The sequence below is a fragment of the Rhinatrema bivittatum genome, chromosome 7 (assembly GCF_901001135.1).
Source record: "Rhinatrema bivittatum chromosome 7, aRhiBiv1.1, whole genome shotgun sequence".
Lineage (NCBI taxonomy): Eukaryota > Metazoa > Chordata > Amphibia > Gymnophiona > Rhinatrematidae > Rhinatrema > Rhinatrema bivittatum.
Window position 1 is genome coordinate 217,332,568 of NC_042621.1, and position 24,750 is coordinate 217,357,317.

The 24,750-nt window shown below is 43.4% G+C and overlaps 1 protein-coding gene across 5 annotated transcripts in view; it reads right to left on the reverse strand.

Annotated features, from left to right (window-relative positions):
- SLC16A12 (solute carrier family 16 member 12) overlaps positions 1-24,750 on the reverse strand; it is a 145,582-nt gene that overhangs the window by 4,777 nt on the left and 116,055 nt on the right. For 4 of the 5 annotated variants that reach the window (XM_029609835.1, XM_029609837.1, XM_029609836.1 and 1 more), the window contains 3 exons: positions 13,348-13,451; positions 4,877-5,020; positions 2,919-3,510 (listed from right to left, as the gene is read on the reverse strand). In XM_029609835.1, the coding sequence (XP_029465695.1) occupies positions 2,919-3,510; positions 4,877-5,020; positions 13,348-13,451 (840 nt within the window). The remainder of the gene's footprint in view (positions 1-2,918; positions 3,511-4,876; positions 5,021-13,347; positions 13,452-24,750) is intronic. The other variant, XM_029609839.1, reaches the window with a different exon arrangement.

The window sequence follows — 24,750 nt, forward strand, 5'->3', positions numbered from 1 at the left end:
ATCAAGATCAGATAAGCAAATGAGAACTATTCCATTTCAGCCCATGCCTGTACATACTGAAGCCAATATTCAAAAACATTTACAGGGTCAATCTTTTTTCCTGGTGTTATGCCTGAAATAGGATTTACAATAAAAATCACAAATCCCAGTTCGAGAGTTTGAGAGAGAGAGAGCACACATATTAGTCAACTTTTTATACCACTCTAAGAGGGGCAACTAGTAATTAGGGGTGAGGTTTCAGTGGTGACCTAGGCTTTGGGGGGCAGTTTAACATGCACAGTGAGAGGTATGAACAGCACTGAAGACAACAGTGAAGATTTGATGTGATTTGGAGTGATGAAAGGAACACAAAGATGAGATTTGTACAATGTACTCTTGTTCTAGTTTGATACATGCTCTACCTAGCTGCTATCAAGCTAGGTCAAGAGTACATTGTACAAATCTCATCTTTTTTTTACAAAAAACATGCTAATATGCATTTACTAATTCACTTATTCTATTTTACTTTTCTATAAAAAATTATGCAGCAGTCACTTATCTTAGTCGCCAAAATATGTTCTGTATTTCTTCAGATTTCAGATAGAGACATTGGAAAAAGCACCAGAACACAGACCAAAAAGAAAACGCCCGACGTGGTGCGTTTTGGTTCTTCAGGGGCATTAAATATTTTTTTAATGTGAATAGAAAAATTCATATTATAACACTATTATACATCATGTTACAATCATGATTGTAGATATAAATCTAAAACCTTTGAGTGTCAATACATTTATTCTCAGTGAAAAACCAGCAGGATAAAATTCCACTTTCTGAATCTCATCATTGCTGAATGGCTTCTGCTGATTACTCTTTAACATCTTATTTTGAAATGGACTAATCAGAGTATATCAGACAAACAAACAGCCAATGTATTTGTACCTTAGTAAAAGAGTTCAAAAAGCAAGCCTTTGTGTTGGCTATAAGGTTTTTTCAGCATGGGTACCCTTTTTCAGTAGTCAAAGCAGCCTATAAGAGAGCGCTTTACTTGGATCATACAGCCTTGTTGTAATATCATGGTAAATTAGCAACTTCACAATTACGATAATATGTGTTCTTCCTCATTCCAATAAATCAACTTTGGTAGCATCAAGTATCAGATGACATTCGCATATTTTGGCATTATATCCTATTTTTTCAGAAGTCCCATTCATTGTTTATAGCAGGGGGAAAAACATCAAGGATTTTATTGTAAGAGCAGATCTTCCAGAAATAACTGCATTACATGTGTAATAACTGTGATATTTGTAACAACTCTTTGGTTGGCGAAGTGTGGGAACATCTGCCTTCTCATGTTAAATACAAAAGGACTTTTTTTATACTGACTGCAATACATCTAATGTGATTTATCTGATTCAATGTAATTGTCCCATGTGGATAGGACTTCTCGCTCTTTAAAAATTAGAATACGTGAAAACAGGAGTCGTCTCCATATGAAAAAAGAAGAGTCTCCAATCCTGAAACATAGTTTTCAATTTCAACATCAGTTTGACGATTTAATTTGGACAGTTACTGATTCTGTGGCCACCCATAGAAGAGGTGGTGATATTTCATCAATGTTGAATTATAAAAAGCAAAAATGGATTTTTAAGTTAAAAACCATTTCTCCTTCAGGTATGAATTCGGCCATTGATTGGTACGCCTTAGATTAACTCTGATATTCAGAGCGGGTTTGCATGTCAGCTTTTTTTGCTTTGGCTATTTGTTTGACTGATATATTCTGAATGGTCCATTTCAAAATAAGATGTTAAAGAGCGCCGGTGATTTGCAGGCACCATTCAGCAATGATGAGATTCAGAAAGTGGAATTTTGTCATGCCGGTTTTTCACTGAGGCCAAATGTATTGATACACAAAGGTACTAGATTTATATCTACAATCATGATTGTAACTTGATGTATAATAGTTTTATAATGTGAATTTTTCCATTCCTTAGAAAAATCTTTAATACCTCTGAAGAAGAACCGAAACGCAGCACATCGGGCGTTTTCTTTTTGATCTGTCTTCTGGTGCTTTTTCCAAGGACTCTATCTAAAATCTGAAGGAATACAGAACATATTTTGATGACTAAGATAAGTGACTGATTTTTAATATGAATTGAATGCCTGCTGCATAATTTGTTGTGGTAAAGTAAAATAGAAAAAACGAATTAGTAAATGCTCATTAGCAGGTTTTTTGTAAAAAAAAACTGAGACCTATGATTTATATGAACAGGAGATCAGTCAAACATGCTATATGCTCAAATATGCATTGATTCAGCATTATTTAGCAAATATTTGCAAACCCAATATATTATGTTCTCTTATATTGAAGCTCTTTACCTTTGGTTTTTGCTGAAATTCACCTGGGTATTTTTTGGTTTTTGTATTTTTTATTTTTACAGTTATATAGCAACCAGCAATAAATCAAAATTAAATGTTTGGTTACAGAATCACTCTGGAATTCAGCTTCAATTTGTAAATTTCCTTGAATAAAAGAAACTAAATAGCAAAATATAACCAAACTTATGGGAAAAGTCCTGCAGCACTTTTTGCAAAAGCTTTTGCTTCCACAAAGTTTTCAGTGGATTTTTATTTCCTGCTATAAATTGCACAGGAAATGAAAGGCTTAGGCAAAAGATATGCTCTTTCAAAATTCTGCAAACACACTGGCTTGCAGACTTTTTGTACCTTTTCCCCCTACTGTTATGTGACCCTTAAATCTATCCCAAAGTGTTTTATAATATCCTTGTCTGTTCATATTTGCTGATTGGACTTTTATTTTCATTTGCATTTTAGGGCAGTGCTGACTTGCACTGCAACCAATGAAATGCTTGCACAGTAGGAATCTGGAGAGTGAGCCCCATTATTCATGCAAGATTACACCCCTTCTCGCTCTGCATTACCTTCTGTCTGTCAGCCATCCAAATGTGATGTTACCCACGATCCCTATCACACCTAGGATGGACATTAGGAATGCCGCTTCTTGATGGCTCACCCCGGCATTCAATGCATAAGGCACCAAATAGACAAAAGGAGGACTGCAGCCATAAGCCAGGAAAAGAAACGACACCGCTAGCACGATGAAATCTGGCATCAGGAAAAAGCTGTACTCCTGCCGTGAGCAGTAACAGAGGCTTTTGTGAGTGCAGTCCTCGATTAAAGGGGAACATGTGGAAGAGTGCTTCAAGCCTGGTTTCTGTGCCTCAGGGACATAGTCCTGTTTGAGAAGCCTTGGAGAGTCTATCAGTTCCTCCTTCAGAGTAATAGGCCGCATCAAGGCACCACACACGCAGAGGTTCAAAGCAAAACCTCCCAGGAGCAGTAAAGCGCCACGCCAGGAATACTCTTCAATCAACAGCTGGACCACAGGTGCCAAGATAAAGGTACCAATCCCGCTTCCTGACATGGCAATTCCATAAGCCAGTGCTTTTCTTTTCTGGAAGTATTTGCCCACCATGGCAATTGCTGGAGTGTAACAAAGTGCAAATCCAAGTCCTGGAAAAGAAAAGAAAAAAAAAAAAAAGACATAGGAATCAATTTTATTAGCAAACATGCTGTGAAATGAGCAACTACTCAACAGAGGAAACAGAGAAAGGGGAAGCGTCCATAATAAGCTTGTGGGGTGTGTGTGGCCGAGGCAGTGCGACATCAATCGGCAGACTTCGAAGCAAATGAAGAAGAAAGAAACGCCGGTTTTGTACAGGAAGTGATTCAGGGACTACCCAAAGCTTGTCCTGCAGCACTATGAACTGCATCCCTGTGAGACCCCAGAGCCACAAGCAGGCCAGGTTTTCAGGATACCCACAATGAATATGCATGAGACAGATTCGCTACAATAGAGGCAACTGGTAATCTCAATCTCTCAGAAGAAATGGGGGTGGAGGGAGCACGCGTTTATGATATAAATATACTGTGGCTACGCTTTTTGGCTTTTCAGAACTGATCAGAGCAGGCATGTCTCCACTGTTGTTTTCACCTCGGTGTTCCTGCTAGACAATGGTAGAAAAACTGGGATATGCCAAGGAAGCTCCTCAAGGCCAGTTTTAAAGATAAGGCACTTTGCCTGCATAATTTTGACGCTGCGCTGCTCCTTGCCTGATTCTCATATTTCCTGCAACCTCTGAAAGGGAAAAATCTTGACAACAAAAATGCGGAAGTGAAATTTTGTGCAAAATTGCTCTCGGCAACTCTTGTCCAAAAGGGTTAAATTTAAAGGCTGGGCAAAGGTCAAACAGTGCTTTCATGTACAACTTTTTGCCTGCACAACGTTTTCCGTGGGATTTTTCTACTCCCTTCTGGAGCATGAAGAAAATGATGACCTTGGCCAAAAGATGTACCTCTTTGAAAATGTGCAAGCAAACTAGCTGATGAGCTTCTGGGTCTCTCTCTCATTTTTTGTGCTCTCCTGTTGCCCAAAATTTAGATCTGTCCCCCAGATTCCTGAATTGACTTTTCAGGAGCGAGATACAGGCAAACAGAAACGCAATATAAAGTTAATGTCTTCCAGCTTTATTGAGTTAATGTAAAGCTCATCTATGTTTAATGAAAAAGTATATCATAAAACATGTTTGCCTGTGCTGCAGGGCAACACTCTTAGGGCCTGATTTAGTAAGCTTTTTCTCCCATTCAACATCTATGGGAAAAATGTTTTGTAAATGAGACCCTTAGTTTGTGAAACTGTAAAGGAACATACAGCACAGTGTATTCAAAACAGTTATAACAATGTACTTGTACAGCATGTGATAAAACTGTCACATATTCATTTCTTTCAGGGCTTCTCTGGCTCTTGATCTGCTCGATTTACAACTGTGCTGTGCTAAAGATGAAACAAATAGGCTAAATGATTCCCAAGGCATGCTACCTGTAAGGGCTCCAAGGGTAAGATACAGGTATTCCAGGCTTGTGGCAAATGAACTTAGAATTAGTCCAGCAGCGGCAAGCAAGCCTCCGAACATGATTCCTACTTGACAGGATAAGTGATTGCTCACAAAACTCCCAAGTGGTGCTGGAAAAGAAAAATACAATCTCAGAAGTAAAAAAAAAAAAAAAAAGTCAGAGCATATATTACATACCACATAATCAGGGGACTCAAATCCAGTCCTCAAGAGCCACAACCATTCTAGTTTTCAGAAATATATCTCATGCATATTCATTGTGGAAATCCTGTAAACAGAGTTGCAAACTCAGCCCAGGTCAACCAAACAGACCGATCTAATTCTGGTTTTGATTTGTTGCATGCACGGAATTGTTGTTCTGACTGTTTAAGGGACATCAATGGGACAACCAGAACTACAAGACTATGCATGCAATGGGGCAAAACCAGAACTGGATCAGCCTGTCCAGTCAACCTGGGGTGAGTATGCAACCCTGACTAGGTTGTGAGCCTCTAGGAATGAGTTTGGGGATCCCTGCTCAAAATGAATAACATTGTCTATCTCTTAGTAGGGTTGCCACCTAGCTCCATTATTGTCAGGACTGGTTGGTCCAGTCTTAGTTTTAACCTGGAGTGCATACGTGGACTTGTCCTCTTATTTCTCTTAGTACAAGCCCATGAATGCAATGAAGTAAAACCAGGACTGGGTCAACACATCCTTTACAAAAGACAGAGCCAGTTCAAAATCCTATGTTTCCAGAATTACGACTTACAAATTAATTGACTCAGCTATGTCACATACACCCAGAATGGTAGTGTAATGCTGTTATAAAAAATAATTCCTTTAAGTTCTATTAATATGGTGATGCACAACCTGAACAGGAAAGGACCATCATGTCTAATCCCAAATGGTAACTTTAAATTGTGCTACATGATATGTAGAATTATATACTTTTTTTTACAAAAGGAAACAAGACTCAAAAACTGGTATCTTTTTAAAAACAATTTTTTTTTCAAAACACTGCAGACCAGAACTGAGCATAGCCTTCTTTCATTATGAGGCTTAGATGCAGCTTCTTTTCTGTATTTCAAGTTAGTATACACAGCATGATCACTCCTAGTTCTCTTTCCAGTCCTGTGCTCGGTTGGACTCTGTGGGCCTGCTCCATCAAGGTCGTGTCCAATGGGTACAGAATGGGCCCAGCACCTTTTGAATTAATTTGCCTGTTGTCTGCAACTTTTGGGTGGGAGGTCAGGGTGCACAGGGGGAGTATAGGGTGAAATGCTTCAAGGTCTAGGTAAACTGGAAACAAACTGGATGAACTGGCAACAGGATCAGCAAACTGGTGAATTCAAGTATGTGCACATGTAACTATTTTGGGCATACTTTATAAAATTCCTACCTCTGTGTATAAATCTGGGTTTTTATGCGTACTTATTAATTTTTTTATGCGTGTAAAATATAGAGATGTGCGTCGTTTAAGGTTTTCGGGTCGGGCTGTGGTTCAGGTGCCTTGTGGAAAATGTTGTTTTCCTGTGGCTCGTTTTTTTTTTTTTTTGGCGATTTTCAACGAACCCCCCCCCCACCCCTTCAAATTTACTTAATTACAACCCCCACCCCCACCATCCTGATCCCCCCCCCAAGACTTACTGAAAGCCCTGGTGGTCCAGCGGGGTCCCAGGAGCAATCTCTCCCTCTCGGGCCGTCGGCTGCCACTAATCAAAATGGCGCTGGTGGCCCTTTGCCCTTACCATGTGACAGGGGCTACCAGTGCCATTGGTCGGCCCCTGTCACATGAAAGGAGCAATGGATGGCCCACGCCATTTTTCTAAGATGGCACCGGACGTCCATTGCTCCTACCATGTGACAGGGCCGACCAATGGCACCAGTAGCCCCTGTCACATGGTAAGGGTAAAGGGGCACCGGCGCCAGTTTGATTCCTGGCAAGCCCAATGGCCTGAGAGCGGAAGATTGCTCCCGGGACCCCCGCTGGACCACCAGGGCTTTTAGTAAGTCTTGGGCCATGGCCGGCGCCATCTTTAAAGATGGCGCCGGCCATCCAGTGCTCCTACCATGTGACAGGGGCCGGCCAATGGCACGGATACCCTGTCATATGGTAAGGGCAAAGGGCCATCGGCGCCATTTTTATTAGTGGCAGACGACGGCCTGAGAACAGGAGATCGCTCCCGGGACCACCACTAGACCACCAGGTAATTTTAAAATGTTTTGGGGGCTTCGGGAGGGTGGGGGAAGCTAACGGGGCGCTTTTTAAGGGTCGGGTGTTTTGTTTTGTTTTTATCGGGCCATCAGCGCTATTTTTATGAGTGGCAGCCGATGGCCCGAGAGCAGGCGATCGGTCCCGGGACTTCCACTGGACCACCAGGTACATGTAAAAAGTGTTTGGGGGGGTTTGGGAGAGTGGGGGAAGGTAAGGGATTAGTTTTAAAGGGTCGGGGTGGGTTTAGGGGTTGTTTTGGTGTGCCGGTTTTCCCACCCTCCCCCCAAATAACTCCCTTTAGTGGACACTATCCCAATTAACGATTTTTTAACGATAAATCGGGGGAATTTCTATTGTATCGCATGTTTTAACGATTTCTGACGATTTAAAAAATATCGGACGATATTTTAAATCGTCAAAAAACGATTCACATCCTCCTTAGCAGGAGTGCTAAAAGCACTCCTTCTGAGGACCCAGATATAACAGTTAAAAGTCTGATGAGAACTGTCCTGTAAAGAAACCGCAGACATAGATATGTCCTAATTGCCCTTCATTTGCCCTGCTTTCTTAAGAGATTGATCTTTCCGAGGGCATGGGTACACTTAACTTAGTCTGCCTGAAAGATGTTCTTCCTCGATGCAGCTAAAAGCACATATCTTGCTCCATAATGCGTGTACGTATTGATATAGAAGCGTTTGATATTCTTCCTTCTACTGAAGGTAGACCAGAGGCAGATTGCCTCTGGTCTACCTTCCGTTACGTATGCCCTGCATGCGTATGTAACGGATACATACGTACACGATGCACAGCTATGAGACAGACCGCAGTACCAAGCACATTATTGGTTAGAACTCTTTTGTGTTCATCGCTGCTTCTACAGCAAGTAAGCAGGTAAGAAGTGGGGTACAATAGCTCGAAATAGGGAAGAATGAATTGCATAGATAAGGTTAAACCCCAGCGGTTATGAGAGATGGTAAGTCATTTACTGCAAGTTTTAGAATTACATAAAACAAAAAAAGTTAAGCCCACCCAGCCTCTCGATAGCTTCAGGTGCACCTTTCTGCTTAAGTGTGTTTCCTGCAGCTGGGGAACATGTGCGTGTTTATGGTTTGTTTTTTTTTAATTCTTGTCCTTTTTAATGAATGATCAAATGCCTCTCACAGTAAGAGATAGTATAGTAAAGGAAGCAGATATTTTACCGAGTTATCATTAGACATACAGCAAAATATATTTAAAGGTAAAGGAAGGAGAAATGTCTTTGGCTCCTGTCTTCCATATAGAAAAACTGAAGGTACAGCAAAGGCTACACACAGTAAACAGGAAAGGAAGTATAAACTGTGAAAGCATATTTGCATATCAGTGATAGTTTCTCAAGTGAATTGCACTACAGAGATGCATGCTTCCCAGCACAAAACTGTTATAATATCTGACTTTTTTTTCAAATTTGTACAAACACCCCCCCCCCCCCCAAAAAAAAAGGGGAAAGATGACTTAAATTAAACATAGAGGGGGCAATATCAGAAGTTTTAACATTCAGTAAATGTGTGTTTACCCAAGTGAAAATATGTTTTGTTATTCCCTGCCTCCGCCCCTTGCAGCAGGTAAAACTGTACTTTTAGCTGCATTTAGAGAAGGTGTTCCTGGCGAGGGACTCAGATTGCAAATTCAGATCTATGCACATTTATTTGCGCACACAAAGTACCCACAGAAAAAGGAGGTGCAAGTGTGCATGGCTACTGTGCACCTGCAGCAGGTTTCAAAGCAAAAGCACACGCATACTTTCTTTTTGCACACTGGGTGCAAAGTCCATGGAATTACCCAAGGTCTCTATCTCAGCGTGGCCAGATTGAAAATTGAGTGCCTGAATCACAGGAAGCCTAACTTTTAAACCTATTCGTGGTACTGAATTTGTGCGTGTAAGTGGGCGCTCAGAGATTTATCCTACTATTTTATCAAATACTGTTGCGAATTAAGTGAGTGTGAGCCCCTCTTGCTGTGGCACAATAGGCGCAACCTCGTGGTCTGGGTCCTAAGATTTGCGCCAACGGCAGATGAGCGAGTCTTGGCACAGGCCAGGCTATGACAGAGTTCAGGAAACTAAGACGGAGGCAGGGCTGAAGACAAGGAAGCTGAAGACTTGGAGCGGAGCGAGGCTTAAGTGGGCTGAGGTTTGGAGACAAGACTGAAGACTGAAGCAGGACCGAAGACTTGAAATAGGACCATGCTTGAGACAGAATTGAAACAGGACTGGCTGGAGACCTTGCTGAGGCAACAAGGTGGTATCAGGAGAGCCCTTTTATAGGGCAGCAGGTCATGGCATCATCCAAGGGCGCCGGGGGTTTTTCCAGCGTGGGCCCTTTAAGGCTGCAGATTTCAGGCGCTCGAACGCACACCTAGGAAATGTCCTGCAAGAGCGTCGGTGTCTGCCATGTGTCGGTGGCATCCAGCTGCGAGAGCTTGTCGGCAGCATCTGGAGTGAGTGAAGTCGCTCACGGAGCTATCCCACGAGCAGCGAGTGTAACAAATACTAGGGATGTGAATCGGGCTTCGGACGATTGAAAATATCATCGATATTTTCAAAATCGTCAGAAATCGTGGGCTCCCCCAAAACGATAGGAAAACCCCACGATATTGATCCCCTAAACCCACCCCGACCCTTTAAAAGTAACCCCCTTAGCTTCCCCCACCCTCCCGACCCCCAAAAACCTTTTTACAGGTACCTGGTGGTCCAGTGGGGGTCCCGGGAGCGATCTCCCGCGATCTACCGCTCGGGGCAGTCCTCCGGCTCCCGGGCCGTCGGCTGCCACTAATCAAAATGGCGCCGATGGCCCTTTGCCCTTACCATGTGACAGGGTATCGTGCCATTGGCCGGATCCTGTCACATGGAAGGAGCACTGGATGGCCGGCCCATCTTGTGCTCCTACAATGTGACAGGGGCTGACCAATGGCACCGGTAGCCCCTGTGACATAGTAAGGGCAAAGGCTATCGGCGCCATTTTGATTACTGGCAGCCGATGGCCCGAGTGCAGGAGATCGGACCCGCGTTGGACCACCAGGGGCTTTTGGAAAGTCTTGGGGGACCCTCCTGACCCCCACAAGACTTGCCAAAAGTCCAGCGGCTAGGGCGCAGCCGATAAACAAAACGGCTGGGGCGCAGCTGATAAACAAATCGGCTGGAGCGCAGCCGATAAACAAAACGTGATCGGGCCCGATGGAAAAAAACCCACATGTGAATCGGAACCGGAATCCGAACCGATTCCAGTTCCGATTCACATCTCTAACAAATATAGCATAGTTCTGCTCTGAATGTGTATGCATATGTTTCAGTACATGCAAATAATGGCCAAAAACTGCTTTAATGTTTAATAATTGATTGTGTATTTTATGATATTCTCTGCATCCATTTTGTTTGGAGATAGAGGAATATATAAAATATTAAATAGAAACTACAAACGGGGTTCATAGCAGCAGACTTTGAATTGCAATAAAAAGAGGCATTCTTGAGGAAGGGGAGAAACAACATGAGTACATACTATTTTCAAATATATGTGTGCTATTTTTCCCCCCATCAGCCACCAACACAAATAGCAGGTACAAAGTATAAGGCGACTTTTGTACTTGTGTACCCATGTGAGCAAACTTTCAAAGAAAAACTATATGAGTAGTATCTTTTTCAAAATTACCTATCAGGTCTACAGGTAGGGGTGTGTATTTGTTTAAAACAAAACTGCAAATGCGACGAATAAGGCTGAATCAGGGGCCTCCCAGAATGAAACAAATCTTATTTGTTCATTTCATTTTAAAACTAATGATATGGGCTTATGTCTAGGCCTGAAGCCAGGGCCTTGCCTAGGGCATATGCCCAGGCCCAAAGCAGGGGCTGCAGCCTAGGCCTGAGCAGAATGCCGGGGTCCCGGTGGAGGCATGGGCTGACCCTGGGGCCTTGACCGAGACCCCCAAAAATTAAACAACAACAAAAAACTTACCTTATCTGTCGGGTATCCGACGAAGGCCGGGTCCCAATGCTGGGGCCTACGCAAGGACCCAGCCCAGAGACCGGGTCCCAACACCAGGGCTGCAGCCTAGGCTGGGGCCCAGATCCATGCCCAACATTGCGACCAAGCCCGGAGGCCAGTCCTGATGCCGGGGGCCTCGGCCCAGAGGCCAGACCCCGATGCCAGGGCCTCGGTCCAGACCCAGGCCTGATGCCGCAACCTGCAGAGGCCAGGCCAGATGCTGAGGCCTCAGCCCAGAGGCCATATCCCGACACCAGGGCCTCAGCCTGGACCCAAGTCTGATGTCGCTAACTGACCCGGAGGCCAGGTCCCAATGCTGAGGCCTCAGCCAGGAGATCGGGACTGGACATCTGGGTTTCAGCCCAGGATCAGGGCCAGGCCTCAGAGCCTCTTCCTCGTCCTCTTCTTTCTTCGGCACTTACACTTGCAAGCCAAATGTCACCATCCAATGGGGTCGCAACAGAGTTAATTAACTCCGGTGGACTCACCTCAGCAGACGGCGCCATTTTGAAGTACTGCATTATTTACTGGGGTGAATGTGCCACAGTTAACTCCAGCGCGACCCCAGTAGATGGCATCATTTAGCTTGTAAGTGCCAAAAAAAGTAGAGGATGAAGAACAGTCTCCAAAGCCTGGGCCGAGGCCCAGGCATCAGAACCTAGCTTCCAGGTTGGGTTGTGGTGTTGGGTCTGGGTCCGGGCCTAGACCCCAGCATCAGAACCCGGCCTCCAGATCGTATCGCAATGTCAGACCTGGACCTGAGCCGAGGCCCTGGAATCAAGATGCAGCCTCTGGGTCCGATCATGGCATTGGGCCTGGGTCCGGGCCAAGGCCCTGGCATCGGGACCTGGCCTCTGGGTGAAATACTGCACACTCGACCTATGGGAGGCCAAGTCTTGAGCCTGGGTCTAGGCCAAAGGTGGTAAAATCTCCATCAGACCAAGAAAGTGGGGACCGGGGGGAAATTCCGGCCCCAGCATTTTTTTTTAGCAAGCGGCAGGAGGACCCGGGAGGCCTTGTTTTCAATGTTTGACCATTTTTGGGTTTTTTTTTTTAAATTGTTTGATTTGTTTTTTTCTAATGAATGAAAACAAATCAAATAATCCACAAAATGCAATTCGAGGGAAAAAAAAACTCCCCCCAAAAAAACCTAAATAAAAACAATTTTTTTTCCTGCACATCCCTATCCATAGGTACAAAGGTACCCATGGACTTTGAACCTACCTGGGCTACTAAATCTTGCCCCATCTCTTCCAGCTTCCACCGTGAGCTGTAATGTAATTGTGTTCTCAGTGGAGTCCGGTCGAAGGGCCCTAGAGTCGCCTCCCCCTCCCATCCCTTGCTGTTCAGGTTCTCAATCTCAGCCAAAAGGCCAATAAAAAAGGCCTTGCATTGAATTTTAACCGAAAGGAGGCCGAGATAGCTTAAATTCTGGTTGGGCACTGGATTTTAGTTTTGTTAACATCCACAGTTCATACCCTACAACAAAAAGAGATATATATACGATATTTGCATTTAAATTAGAGAATAGCATTTTCCATATTGATAAACATGAAATGCTGCCAATTTGTCACTTAGCACTACTAAGTACTAGTGCTAAGTAGTTCCCACTTGACTCCAAACCATTGAGTTAAGTCAAGGTGATGATTATTACATGGCTGTTCATTAGGGCTCTGTATTTGTTTTCATTCACTTTAGCACATTATGCACTGTATATTCTTTCCGAGAATAAAGTGTGATTGAACGCACCTAAGTGCATGTAACCCCATCTGGATGGGGCACATACAATATGAGAGAGTCTAGTGCCTGAATGAGCTGAGTACCAATCTCTCAGGAAGAGTTTCAGTTGAAATACGAGTCAAGTAGATGGTGAAGTGGAGCCAGAGGCAAGGAGGATAGGGACCTTGAGCTTTAGAAAATCTCCTCTGTGACATAAGTTGAATGGAAAGAATCTGTTGTAAAGTGAGGAAGGGCTATAGCAATAGTGAAAGACATCTGACAGTTATGTATATTATGGTCTAGAGTTGTAGTCTCCAAAATAAATAGCAAGTTCCTTTCACATTGAAATAGCCTAGGAAGGTCTGCAAGCTAATTTTAAGAACTGGTTGCCATTCTCTGCTGAGCGTGAGGGTTGTTTTCCAGCACATACTTACTAATGTTTGAGACCAGGACATGCAGAGTTAAAGAGCAAATGAGTTGATTATTTCTGAAGTGTAATACTCACCACAAACCATTGTGGCACAATCTGCTATGGAATGTATCCAAGCTGTTCGGGCATAATCCTGAGCAAAGTATGTTTGGAACTCAACAAAAAATATGGAGATACATCTGGAATAAAAAACAGGGAAGAAAATGCTGCTTGGTAGATCTGGTAAATGAAGACTGAATGCTTAATACAAGAAAGAATATAAGATACTTGAAATATTATATATGAAACAGTTTGAATCACTATGATGTTGTTACAGTCATTAAACTGAAAAAAGAACAAACAGCATGCACCAAACAGAAGTTCACATAAATTCTGAGTGTTAACATACATTATTTTTCATCCTCTGGCAGCAAAAGGTTGTGTTTCTAGCCCCGAGTACTAATGCAAAATGCATTATGACTTAACTGCCTGGCTACCCCTTCTTCTGCTGTCAGTAATTACCTTGCTTTGTGCACATTCAGGTCAGAACAAACATACTATTAGTGTAAATGGCGGGCGAACTCTTAGCCTTAACCCTGACTTTTGATAGAGCTATAGTGTGAAAAATGTTTCAGGAACTTTATTTTAAAGGTTTTACCATGTTAAAGATTTGCCCTAGTTCTTTTTCTGTACTACAGAATGTTTGAGCACGCTACCGGAATTGACCAACTCTGTGTTCTCACTCAGGACGGCCTCTTATTTCTCACATACAATTCATCTTCGTAAACAGAGAATTCCCACTGCTTCTAACCTTAACCCACAGGGGGCAGTCCATCTGCTTCCAAAGCTGGGCTCTGGAAATCGTTAGCCATAGGTTCAGTCATGCTCTGTGATCTGCTAGCAAGGCCTGCTCTGTGATCTGCTAGCAAGGCCTCAGTGTGCTACAGCAGTCAAAAAAGCAAATAGAATGTTAGGAATTATTAGGAAGGGAATGGTTAATAGAACGGAAAATGTCATACTGCCTCTGTATCGCTCCATGGTGAGACCGCACCTTGAATACTGTGTACAATTCTGGTCGCCGCATCTCAAAAAAGATATAGTTGCGATGGAGAAGGTACAGAGAAGGGCAACCAAAATGATAAAGGGGATGGAACAGCTCCCCTATGAGGAAAGGCTGAAGAGGTTAGGGCTGTTCAGCTTGGAGAAGAGACGGTTGAGGGGGGATATGATAGAGGTCTTTAAGATCATGAGAGGTCTTGAACGAGTAGATGTAACTCGGTTATTTACACTTTCGAATAATAGAAGGACTAGGGGGCATTCCATGAAGTTAGCAAGTAGCACATTTAAGACTAATCGGAGAAAATTCTTTTTCACTCAACGCACAATAAAGCTCTGGAATTTGTTGCCAGAGGATGTGGTTAGTGCAGTTAGTGTAGCTGGGTTCAAAAAAGGTTTGGATAAGTTCTTGGAGGAGAAGTCCATTAATGGTTATTAATCAATTATACTTAGGGAATAGCCACTGCTATTAATTGCATCAGTAGCATGGGTTCTTCTTAGTGTTTGGGTAATTGCCAGGTTCTTGTGGCCTGGTTTTGGCCTCTGTTGGAAACAGGATGCTGGGCTTAATGGACCCTTGGTCTGACCCAGCATGGCAGTTTCTTATGTTCTTAACTATTTATTTCCCTCTGGACTTAAACCAAAGACCTCTTGTTCAAGAATGTAATCTCTTGTACATCCTACAGTAGTACCCGCATTATTCAATATTCCCTTTCTTCTCAGAGTCTTGGGTACAGGAAGAGGTTGAGACGTGCTTCTTCAAAACTCTGGAACCCTTTGGATACCTTGCTGGTTTTACTATTCTGCTTCAGCTCTAGCCCAACACATCACTCTGTCCCAATTCCTTTCTGAACCCCTACCCCATTCTCACCTATTTGTAGGGTCTGAGAGTCATCGTAAGCTCCTGCCATACTTGGCAAGTATGATTTTTTTTCTTTAATACTTTGACATGGTACAATGCAATTTATGTGGTCTGGTTTTATTATCAATGTTTAAAAGGAATTGTACCAGGAAAATTGCTCTTTACTTAATACCTGGGGCCCTAGTCATTCATATGGTTTACGAAAACTCCTTCTGCCTAGCCAGCCATTCTCCCAATCCATGTGAATGGGGAAAAAATGAAAAGAGACCTATGAATAAGACCAAGAAAGAAAACACCAGAACCAAGAAACTGGAGGAAGTCTATTTTGAGTGACGAAGATACTACTGCTGCTTTAATAGCTTTAATTGAATCCTTTTCTTTAGTGCAATAGTAACATATTAATGCTTTCTCTTTTTCACTGAAAAACATGTATTTAGTGGGGATGTGCAGGGGAAAAATATTTGTTTTCATTTCTGGTTTGTTTTCGGGTGTTTTTTTCTGATGAATTTCAGTTTGTGGATTGCTTGATTCGTTTAATTTGTGAGAGAAAAACGAATCAAAAAATGTTTTAAAAACCCTGAAAAAAAAACCCTGAAAACGGAGGCTCCCACCCTTTCTGCCCAGAAAAATGCCCCCCAGCCCCCACTTACCCAGTTTGGAGAAGATCTGCTAGCAAGGTCTAGCACCAGGACAAAGTCTTGAACCTATGTGGGTCAAGTTCGTGGCGACCTACCATGCCCTCGGCCTATGCAAGGTCAACACCTCAGTGAACCCAAGCCTGATCCCAGGGCCTGGCCCAGAGATTGAGTCCTGACGCCGGAACCTCAGCCTAGGCCAGAGCCCAGACCCAGGCCCGATGCCGTGACCTGGCCCAGAGGTCGGGTCCCGATGCCAAAGCCTCAGCCTGGACACAGGCCCGATACCAGAGGCCAATACCAGAGGCCAGGTCCGGAAGTTGGGTCCTGATGCCGGAGCCTCAGCCTAGGCCAGAGCCCAGACCCAGACCCGATGCCGTGACCTGGCCCAGAGGTCGGGTCCTGATGCCAAAGCCTCAGCCTGGACACAGGCCCGATACCAGAGGCCAATACCAGAGGCCAGGTCCGGAAGTTGGGTCCTGATGCCAAAGCCTCAGCCTGGACACAGGCCCGATACCAGAGGCCAATACCAGAGGCCAGGTCTGGAAGTTGGGTCCTGATGCCGGGGCCTCAGCCTGGGCCCAGGCCCAATGCTGTGACCTGGCCTGGAGGCTGGGTCCCATCGCTGGGGCCTCACCCTGGACCTAGGCTACAGGCCGGGTCTTGACTCTGGGGCCTCGTTGGCTGGATCAGATGCTGGGGCTTTGGCCTAGACCCAGACCTAGAATTAGGCCTGATGCAGGGCCTGGCCTGTAGGCCAGGTCCCAACACCTGGGCCATTTTGATTATCAAGAGTCGAGCTGGGAAAAAGTCAGCTAGCCAGAGCAGCACCAGAGGTTATAAACACCCTAACTAAGGATTACACACATGTATATTTACACCCTCAAAAAAATGTAGCAAACTTGTGAGGCAAGATTTCTCTTGGCTAAATCCATGTTGGCTTTGACCCATGAAACTATGCTTATCTATATGTTCAGCAATTTTGTTCTTTATAATAGTTTCTTCCATTTTGCCTGGCACAGATTTCAGACTCACTGGTCTTGTTGTGTTTGGCTGGTCATGGGATCGACCCATGACCAGCCACTCTTCCCTCCAGCCCCGAGTGCGCTTCCCTGATTTCGGGGCAAACCACCCTGATGGAAGAATGGCAGGCCGCTGTGCCTGAACAGTCCCAATATGTTGGTATGAGGAACGCCGCTGCCAGTTGTTCCAGGTGTCCCTAGGCGTGTGCACGCCGAACTTGCTGCCTTTTAAAGGGCCTGTGGTGGGAAATCCCCTGCAGTGCCCTCTGATGATGGCAAGAGCCATTCTGTATTTAAGGCTCCCTCCAGTGCTCTTCAGATTCCTAGACAATAGGTTGACTCCATTAGAGTATCGGTTTGCCTCTGCGTTCCTGGTTTCTGTTCCCGATCCTTGCCTCTTGGTTCCTGTTTTCTGCTGTGTGTCTAGATGAGTTCCTGTGTTCTGTTTCCCATTCCCTCTCAAGTCTGGTCTTCTCCTGAGTTCTTGACTTCGTGATCTGCCTTCCCTCGTCTGTCTTCAGCGTCTCGACTGTCCTGCTGTTCCTCCTTTCCACGCACTCGGATTGCACTTCTGGCTTTGACTTCGGATTGTACATAGACACTGCTTGACCTCCACCTGCCTTTGACCACTGCCTGCTCTTCAAGGTGCTTAAACTTTGCCTGCCCAGACCTCTGCCCAAACCACAACACTGAACGAATTCCACCTGCCATTTATCACAGCCTGCAACGTCTCTGCTGCTGCTGCCGCCTGCCTAACCCACTGCCCCTACCGACTCCGCTTCTGTCCGTGCTGGCCTGCAACACTTTACGCAATGGATCTACATCTCCAAAGAGGCCCACGCCTAAATCCAGCTAGCCCCAGCACTCAAGGGCTCATCTTAAGGGGAACGAGGGCTGGTATGGGTGAAGTTCCTGTTGGGGCTCTGCTCCAGCCAGCTCTGCCTGCCAACGGTGGGAACCTACAGGATCCCTCTCTGTGATTTGCTCCAACTCTACCTCAGCGCAAGGGTCCACTTCTGCAACAGGTTTGTAGTTTCCTGGATCACCCCTTGATCCCTTTTTAAAAATTGGAGTTACATTGGCAAACCTCCAGTCTTCAGGTCCCATAGACAATGTTACTGATAGTTTACAATTTTCAATAGCAGGTCTGCAATTTTATTTATTTAAAACAATTTCTATTCCACCTATAACGGATACCCGTACTAGGTGGATTACAACAATGTAAATACAATAAAATCATATGATCAATAATAATAAAATAACAAAGATAAAAAAATTAATCTAAACAGCTAATACTGCAACATCAAATGCTATCAAAATCTGTAAAATAAAAATGCTTTTGACTGCTTGTGAAATTTTAAAATATCATCAATATTTCTTAGTGCTTCCCAAAGAGCATTCCATACCAATGGTTCGATAACATAGAACACTCATTTCTGAGTTTCCATTAATCAGGCCTCCTTAATAGAGGGTACCTGCAGTAATAATTTTCCTTGGGAACGTAAATTCCTAGCAGGTATGTATCTTTTGAGTAGTGTTGCCAAAAAGGACAGACCTTCAACCTTTAGTACTTTTAAAAACAAGCATTAACGATTTGAACTCAACTCGCTTGCTAACAGATTTATTCACACCTTCAAAAAAAGTAGCAGATTGGTGAGGCAAGACTTCCCTTGGCTAAATCCATGTTGGATTTGTCCCTTCTTATCCGGCTAAGTGGTGCTGTATATCGGCCTCCTAATATCTAAGGGAGCTGATAAATCCAGTACATTGAACGATATGTCTTTATACACTCCCTTTACTGAATATAACCCAGATCTTGTGCTAATGCTTGGACAATCAATTAACCAAGCCAGGCAAAGAAGGCCAAATACTCTTTATCACATCACTGAAAAAGGTAAAGAAATACAAGTTTTTTCATGTTAGAAAGCACCATCTAAAAGCAATTAAAAAATACACCTGCTATTCTGATTACTATTCTATTTTTACTAAGCCTAAACTCTGAAAAGGATTAAAATACTGTAAAAATGAGTAAGTGACTTGCAAGTCAACTAGAAATTCAAATCCAAAAGAAGAATTGACATAAGAACATGCCATACTGGGTCAGACCAAGGGTCCATCAAGCCCAGCATTCTGTTTCCAACAGTGGCCAATCCAGGCCATAAGAACCTGGCAAGTACCCAAAAACTAAGTCTATTTCATGTTACCGTTGCTAGTAATAGCAGTGGCTATTTTCTAAATCAACTTAGTTAATAGTAGGTAATGGACATCTCCTCCAAGAACTTATCCAATCCTATTTTAAACACAGCTATACTAACTGCACTAACAACATCCTCAGGCAAAAAATTCAAGAGTTTAATTGTGCGTTGAGTGAAGAAGAACTTTCTCCGATTAGTTTTAAATGTGCCACATGCTAACTTCATGGAGTGCCCCCTAGTTTTTCTATTGTCTGAAAGACTAAATAACCGATTCACATCTACCCATTCTAGACCTCTCATGATTTTAAACACCTCTATCATATCCCCCCTCAGCCGTCTCTTCTCCAAGCTGAAAAGTCCTAACCTCTTTAGTCTTTCCTCATAAGGGAGCTGTTCCATTCCCCTTATCATTTTGGTCGTCCTTCTCTGTACCTTCTACATCGCAATTATATCTTTTTTGAGATGCGACGACCAGTACTGTACACAGTATTCAAGGTGGGGTCTCACCATGGAGCGATACAGAGGCATTATGACATTTTACGTTTTATTCACTATTCCCTTCCTAATAATTCCCAACATTCTGTTTGCTTTCTTGACTGCCGCAGCACACTGAACCGACGATTTCAATGTGTTATCCACTATGATGCCTAGATCTCTTTCTTGGGTGGTAGCACCTAATATGGAACCTAACATTGTGTAACTATAGCATGGGTTATTTTTCCCTATATGCCATCACCTTGCACTTATCCACATTAAATTTCATCTGCCATTTCGATGCCCAATTTTCCAGTCTCACAAGGTCTTCCTGCAATTTATCACAATCTGCTTGAGATTTAACTACTCTGAACAATTTTGTATCATCTGCAAATTTGATTATCTCACTCGTCGTATTTCTTTCCAGATCATTTATAAATATATTGAAAAGTAAGGGTCCCAATACAGATCCCTGAGGCACTCCACTGCCCACTCTCTTCCACTGAGAAAATTGTCCATTTAATCCTATTCTCTGTTTCCTATCTTTTAGCCAGTTTGTAATCCACGAAAGGACATCGCCACCTATACCATAACGTTTTACTTTTCCTAGAAGCCTCTCATGAGGAACTTTATCAAACGCCTTCTGAAAATCCAAGTACACTACATCTACCGGTTCACCTTTATCCACATGTTTATTAACTCCTTCAAAAAAGTGAAGCAGATTTGTGCTCAGAAGACTCCTTAATGCCTGGAAGCGATCGCAGACGTGAACACTGTGAGTTCTATTACAGATAGGAATCGGTAATCACTCCACAAGGTCCTATGTTCCTAATCTCTGAAGACTCCCTTCTGTCTAAGACGTTATCACAGGTATGGAGATCGTGAGTTGTCATTGTAGATTGCAGATAGGGACCGGTACTCGCTCCACAAGGGCCCATGTTCCTAAAACCCTTCACAGACTCTCTTCTAACTCAGAAGCTATTGTATACCTATATCTGGTACATTACTATTTCATATTGCAGATAGGAACTGGTACCCGCTCCACGAGGGCCCATGTTCCTAGAACCCTTCACAGACTCTCTTCTATCTCAGAAGCTATCGCATTCCTATATCTTGTGAAGTACTATTACAGATTGCAGATAGGAACTGGCACTCGCTCCACGAGGGCCTATATTCCTAAAACCTTCCAAAGACTTTCTTCTATTACAGAAGCCACCTCATACACAGATATTGTGCGTTCTTATTCCAGACTGCATATAGGAACCAGTACTCGCCTACGGCTCTTGTTCCTGAATATACTGAAGACTCTCTGTTGCACTGAAGACATTACAAGATATCTATAACTGTGTGTATCATCTACTACTGGTTATGTATCTAGCATACCCTGTCTACTCACTATCTATAGTCTCTCTCTCTACAGCTCAGCAACCCAGAGATCACAGTTCCAGTATCTGAAGGACTTCAGCCCTGCTGGGCACATCAACTCACTACTGCCACCTCTGGTGGTTCTACTTCCTGTCTAATAAAGAACTATCTGTGTTTGTCTCCATGCTCCAGCCCAGCCGGTGATCCCTCTCAGGCTATCCTCCTGGGGGCGCTGTCATCTGCCATTGGCCCAAGGATTCACCAATTTCCATTCAGTGTTTATTCCTTAAACTACTAGAGCGGTATCATACAGACTGCCCACAACAGATCATTAACTCCATCTACGGAGTACATCACTCTGGTGACTACTCCCCTCTGGAGAAGCAGATCCATATCAGACTGCTAACTCCGCCTCCCTGGCAGGGTGATCTACATCAGATTGCCAGCTCCTCCCATCTGGGGGAGCTGATCAATAACAGATTACTAACTCCGCCCCCCTTTGGCGGGGTGAGCGCTAACAGATTGCTAATTCCTTAGCAAATACATAACAGATTGCTAACTCCTGCCTTCTGCAGGAGTCATAGCATAACAATATCTCTAGCATGTACCGATAATACATTTACCCAGTCAATATTTGGGTAATTGAAATCTCCCATTATTACCCCACTACCAATTTGGTTAGCTTCCCTAATTTCTCTTAGCATTTCACTGTCCGTCTCACCATCTTGACAAGGTGGACGGTAGTATACTCCTATCACTATAGTCTTCCCCGACACACAAGGGATTTCTACCCATAAAGATTCAATTGTGCATTTAGTCTCATGCAGGATGTTTATCCTGTTGGACTCTATGCCATCCTGGACCTAAAGCACTACACCGACTTCCGGGTGCTCCTCTCTGTCATTGCGATATAATTTGTACCCTGGTATAGCACTTCCCATTGGTTGTCCTCCTTCCACCATGTCTCTGAGATGCCAATTAAGTATATGTCATCATTCAAAGTCACGGCTTCCAAGAAGAAGCTGTTTTGATCAGTGACTGCCAAACCTGGACTGGAAGAGGCACACCTATGTCAACATTCAAAGTCAAGGCTTCCAAGAAGCAGCTGTTTTGATCAGAGATTTCCAACCTGGACTGGAAGAGGCACACCTAAGCAGTCTAGTTTTGCAGACTATCCATAAAGACTGTCATTACTGGCAGATAGCCGGTTATGAAAACCGATGCCGAGTTTACCGGCGTCTGTTTCATAACCAGCAGCCGCCACGGGGTCAGGTTAGCAAGGAGGCACTAAATTGCACAAGCGACCCTAGCGCCTCCTTGCTAGCGCAACCCCCTAATTTGCCTATTGCATGGCGCCCCCCTTGCGGGCCCCATACATGCATTAAGAAAGCAGGTGCTGAAAAGTCAGCGCCCGCTTTCCACAAAAATTATTATTGCATCGGCCCCAAAGAGCGTACCACACCTGAACAAGGAATTGTAAGTGTGCACTCCACCCTTTACTTTGAAGATGCATAGCTCTTAGTTAAGAGCTATGCATCTTACAAAGCACTTCCCATTAGTCTGAGAAATTAAGTGCACAAATATAGGAGAATCAAGAAAAACAGTAACAGACAGATTAAGGATATAAGTAACCAGATATATACTATTGCTAATTTAAGCAAGTTTGCAGGTAACCTACTGGAATGTAATGTAAAGAAACTCCAGAGCTGCTAGCCAATGTCATATTTCAAATCAAGAAACCAAATGAGAAATGTAGGAAGTAGCATACTGAATTAGTTTACAAAGTTGCATCTACTGGTTTAGCTATCACTATAAACAGCACCCTTCTCAATGTCTTAATGAAACCAAAGGCTCATTGTTTTCCACCAAAGGCTCCTGGCAGGAGATGAAAGCTATAACCGAAAGCCAGCTTTGTACATAAATCTTATAAATGTAGCCTGTAAATATCACCCTCCCATCCCTCCTAAATATGCACGATTTGATGAGAGGAACAATAGTGCCTCATGTTATAGCACCAGGATTATTTGTCATGGGTATTGCTGACATTCCTCCCAAGATTTTCCACATATTTCACAGTGCAGATTAATACAAAATAGTCACCAAAAATGTTCTTTCTTATTAAAAAAAATTTAAGCATCTTGCTTTTGTGCTCTGCTCTGAGCTAACCTGGTCTGCAAAGTATTATCGGTAAGTAACGTGCTAATACTATTTCCTTTCAAGGATGCTTGGGTTAAGCAGGAGAGCTTCACTTACAACTCAAGAGGAAGATCTGATATAGCGTTAAGAAGTGTCCTTGCATAAAGAGTTGCGGTTAAAGATAAAATCCATCTTGCACCAGTGAGCCGGTGGTATCCCGTAAACTGAGAAATAATCCCCTGATGCAGGCGGCAGGAGGGCCGCCGAAACGCCATGGCGTCGGGTGTGCTGTGAAGCAAGTTCCTCTAGAGTAATGGAGCGTCTGATTGTTAATTGTAATTAACAGTCTGTGCGTTTTAGGCATAGGGTATGCTGTGAAGCAGGTTTCGCTGGAGAAGTGGAGCTGTGTTCGACAACCATTATTCAGCAGTCCTTTGCATTTAAAGCACAACTGTTTGAAGAACTGGAGTATGTCCTCATCAATACAGTGACCAGCAAGTACTCATGTGGAGGTGACAAGGATACAGGTGGACTTTGAATATATGTTTGCTGGACTCATGATATTCTCCTTTGGTGATACATTCTTAGAATATCCATTGTAATTTTGTATTTTAAAAAAATTGTTGTGCTTTTTTGGGGGCAGCCATTGGTATGTATTTTATGGGGTAAGTATGAATGGGGTAAAGATATGAATGGGGTATGTTGGTATGAAAAGGTATGAAAAACTAAGGGATGTTTTGAATTATTTCATTTGTGGAGAGAGCAATGTGCATTGCTATTTGGAACCTTTATAGGATAACATTTGTTGAATAAATAAAAGTTTGTACTTTCTTTAAGAAGGTGATTGATTATTCTGATATAAGGCAATTAGTGAGCTGGAAAAAGACAGGTGGGTGGCCTGTACTGTGTGTATCTACATAGAAAACTTGGGTACCAGCCAAATTTGTTTAGGAATCAGGGCAGCAATGCATTTATCCTTGGAACTTTGCTTTTTCGGTCTTGTCTATTTTTTCTTTTAGTTTCTGCTTCTTGTTTTGCTCTTTTTCTGTTTTTTTGCTAGACTATCTGCTGAAGGAAAAGCTTATCAGATCACTGTGAGGCCAATATATAAAGTGTGCTAATGCTTTTGCAAGTGTTAACGCATATTAAAAGTGCTGTTAGTATGTGCCCAACTTCCTTCCTGCCCAATAACAGTGCTTTTCATGTGTGTTAATGACCTCACAAGAGCTTTAATGCAAAATTCTATTCTAATGAGGTAATGAGATGCAGCAAATTGCCTATGTAAATTAGCACACAGAAAGATAACGTGCATTAAAAAGCACAAAAGTGAGCACAGACCCATTAACACAAAAACAATTAGCTACACCATGGGAAAGAGGTGTAGTTAAGATGTGATAATATCTTTAAGTTGCTAACTTTAACAATAGTAACGCAAAAGTCATTTTCATGTCATTAAGATGGGTCATTAACATGAGCTAATTAACATGCATTAATGACCAATGTTAATACACTTTCCTCTATGTCTATATGTGTGTGGGTGCACGCTTGTGTGTGCGTATGCGTGTGTGTGTGTGTGTGCATGTATAAGTGTGTCAATAAAGGTGTAAATATGCTGTTATGCCGGTGGATCCTTGGACCGAGGAGGAGTTGACGCAACCTGTGGGGAGGAGCCCACAGGTCCCCACCATCGGCAGGTGAGGCTGATGAAGAGCAGAGACCCCGATGGAGCTTCACCACTACCAGCCCACGTTCCC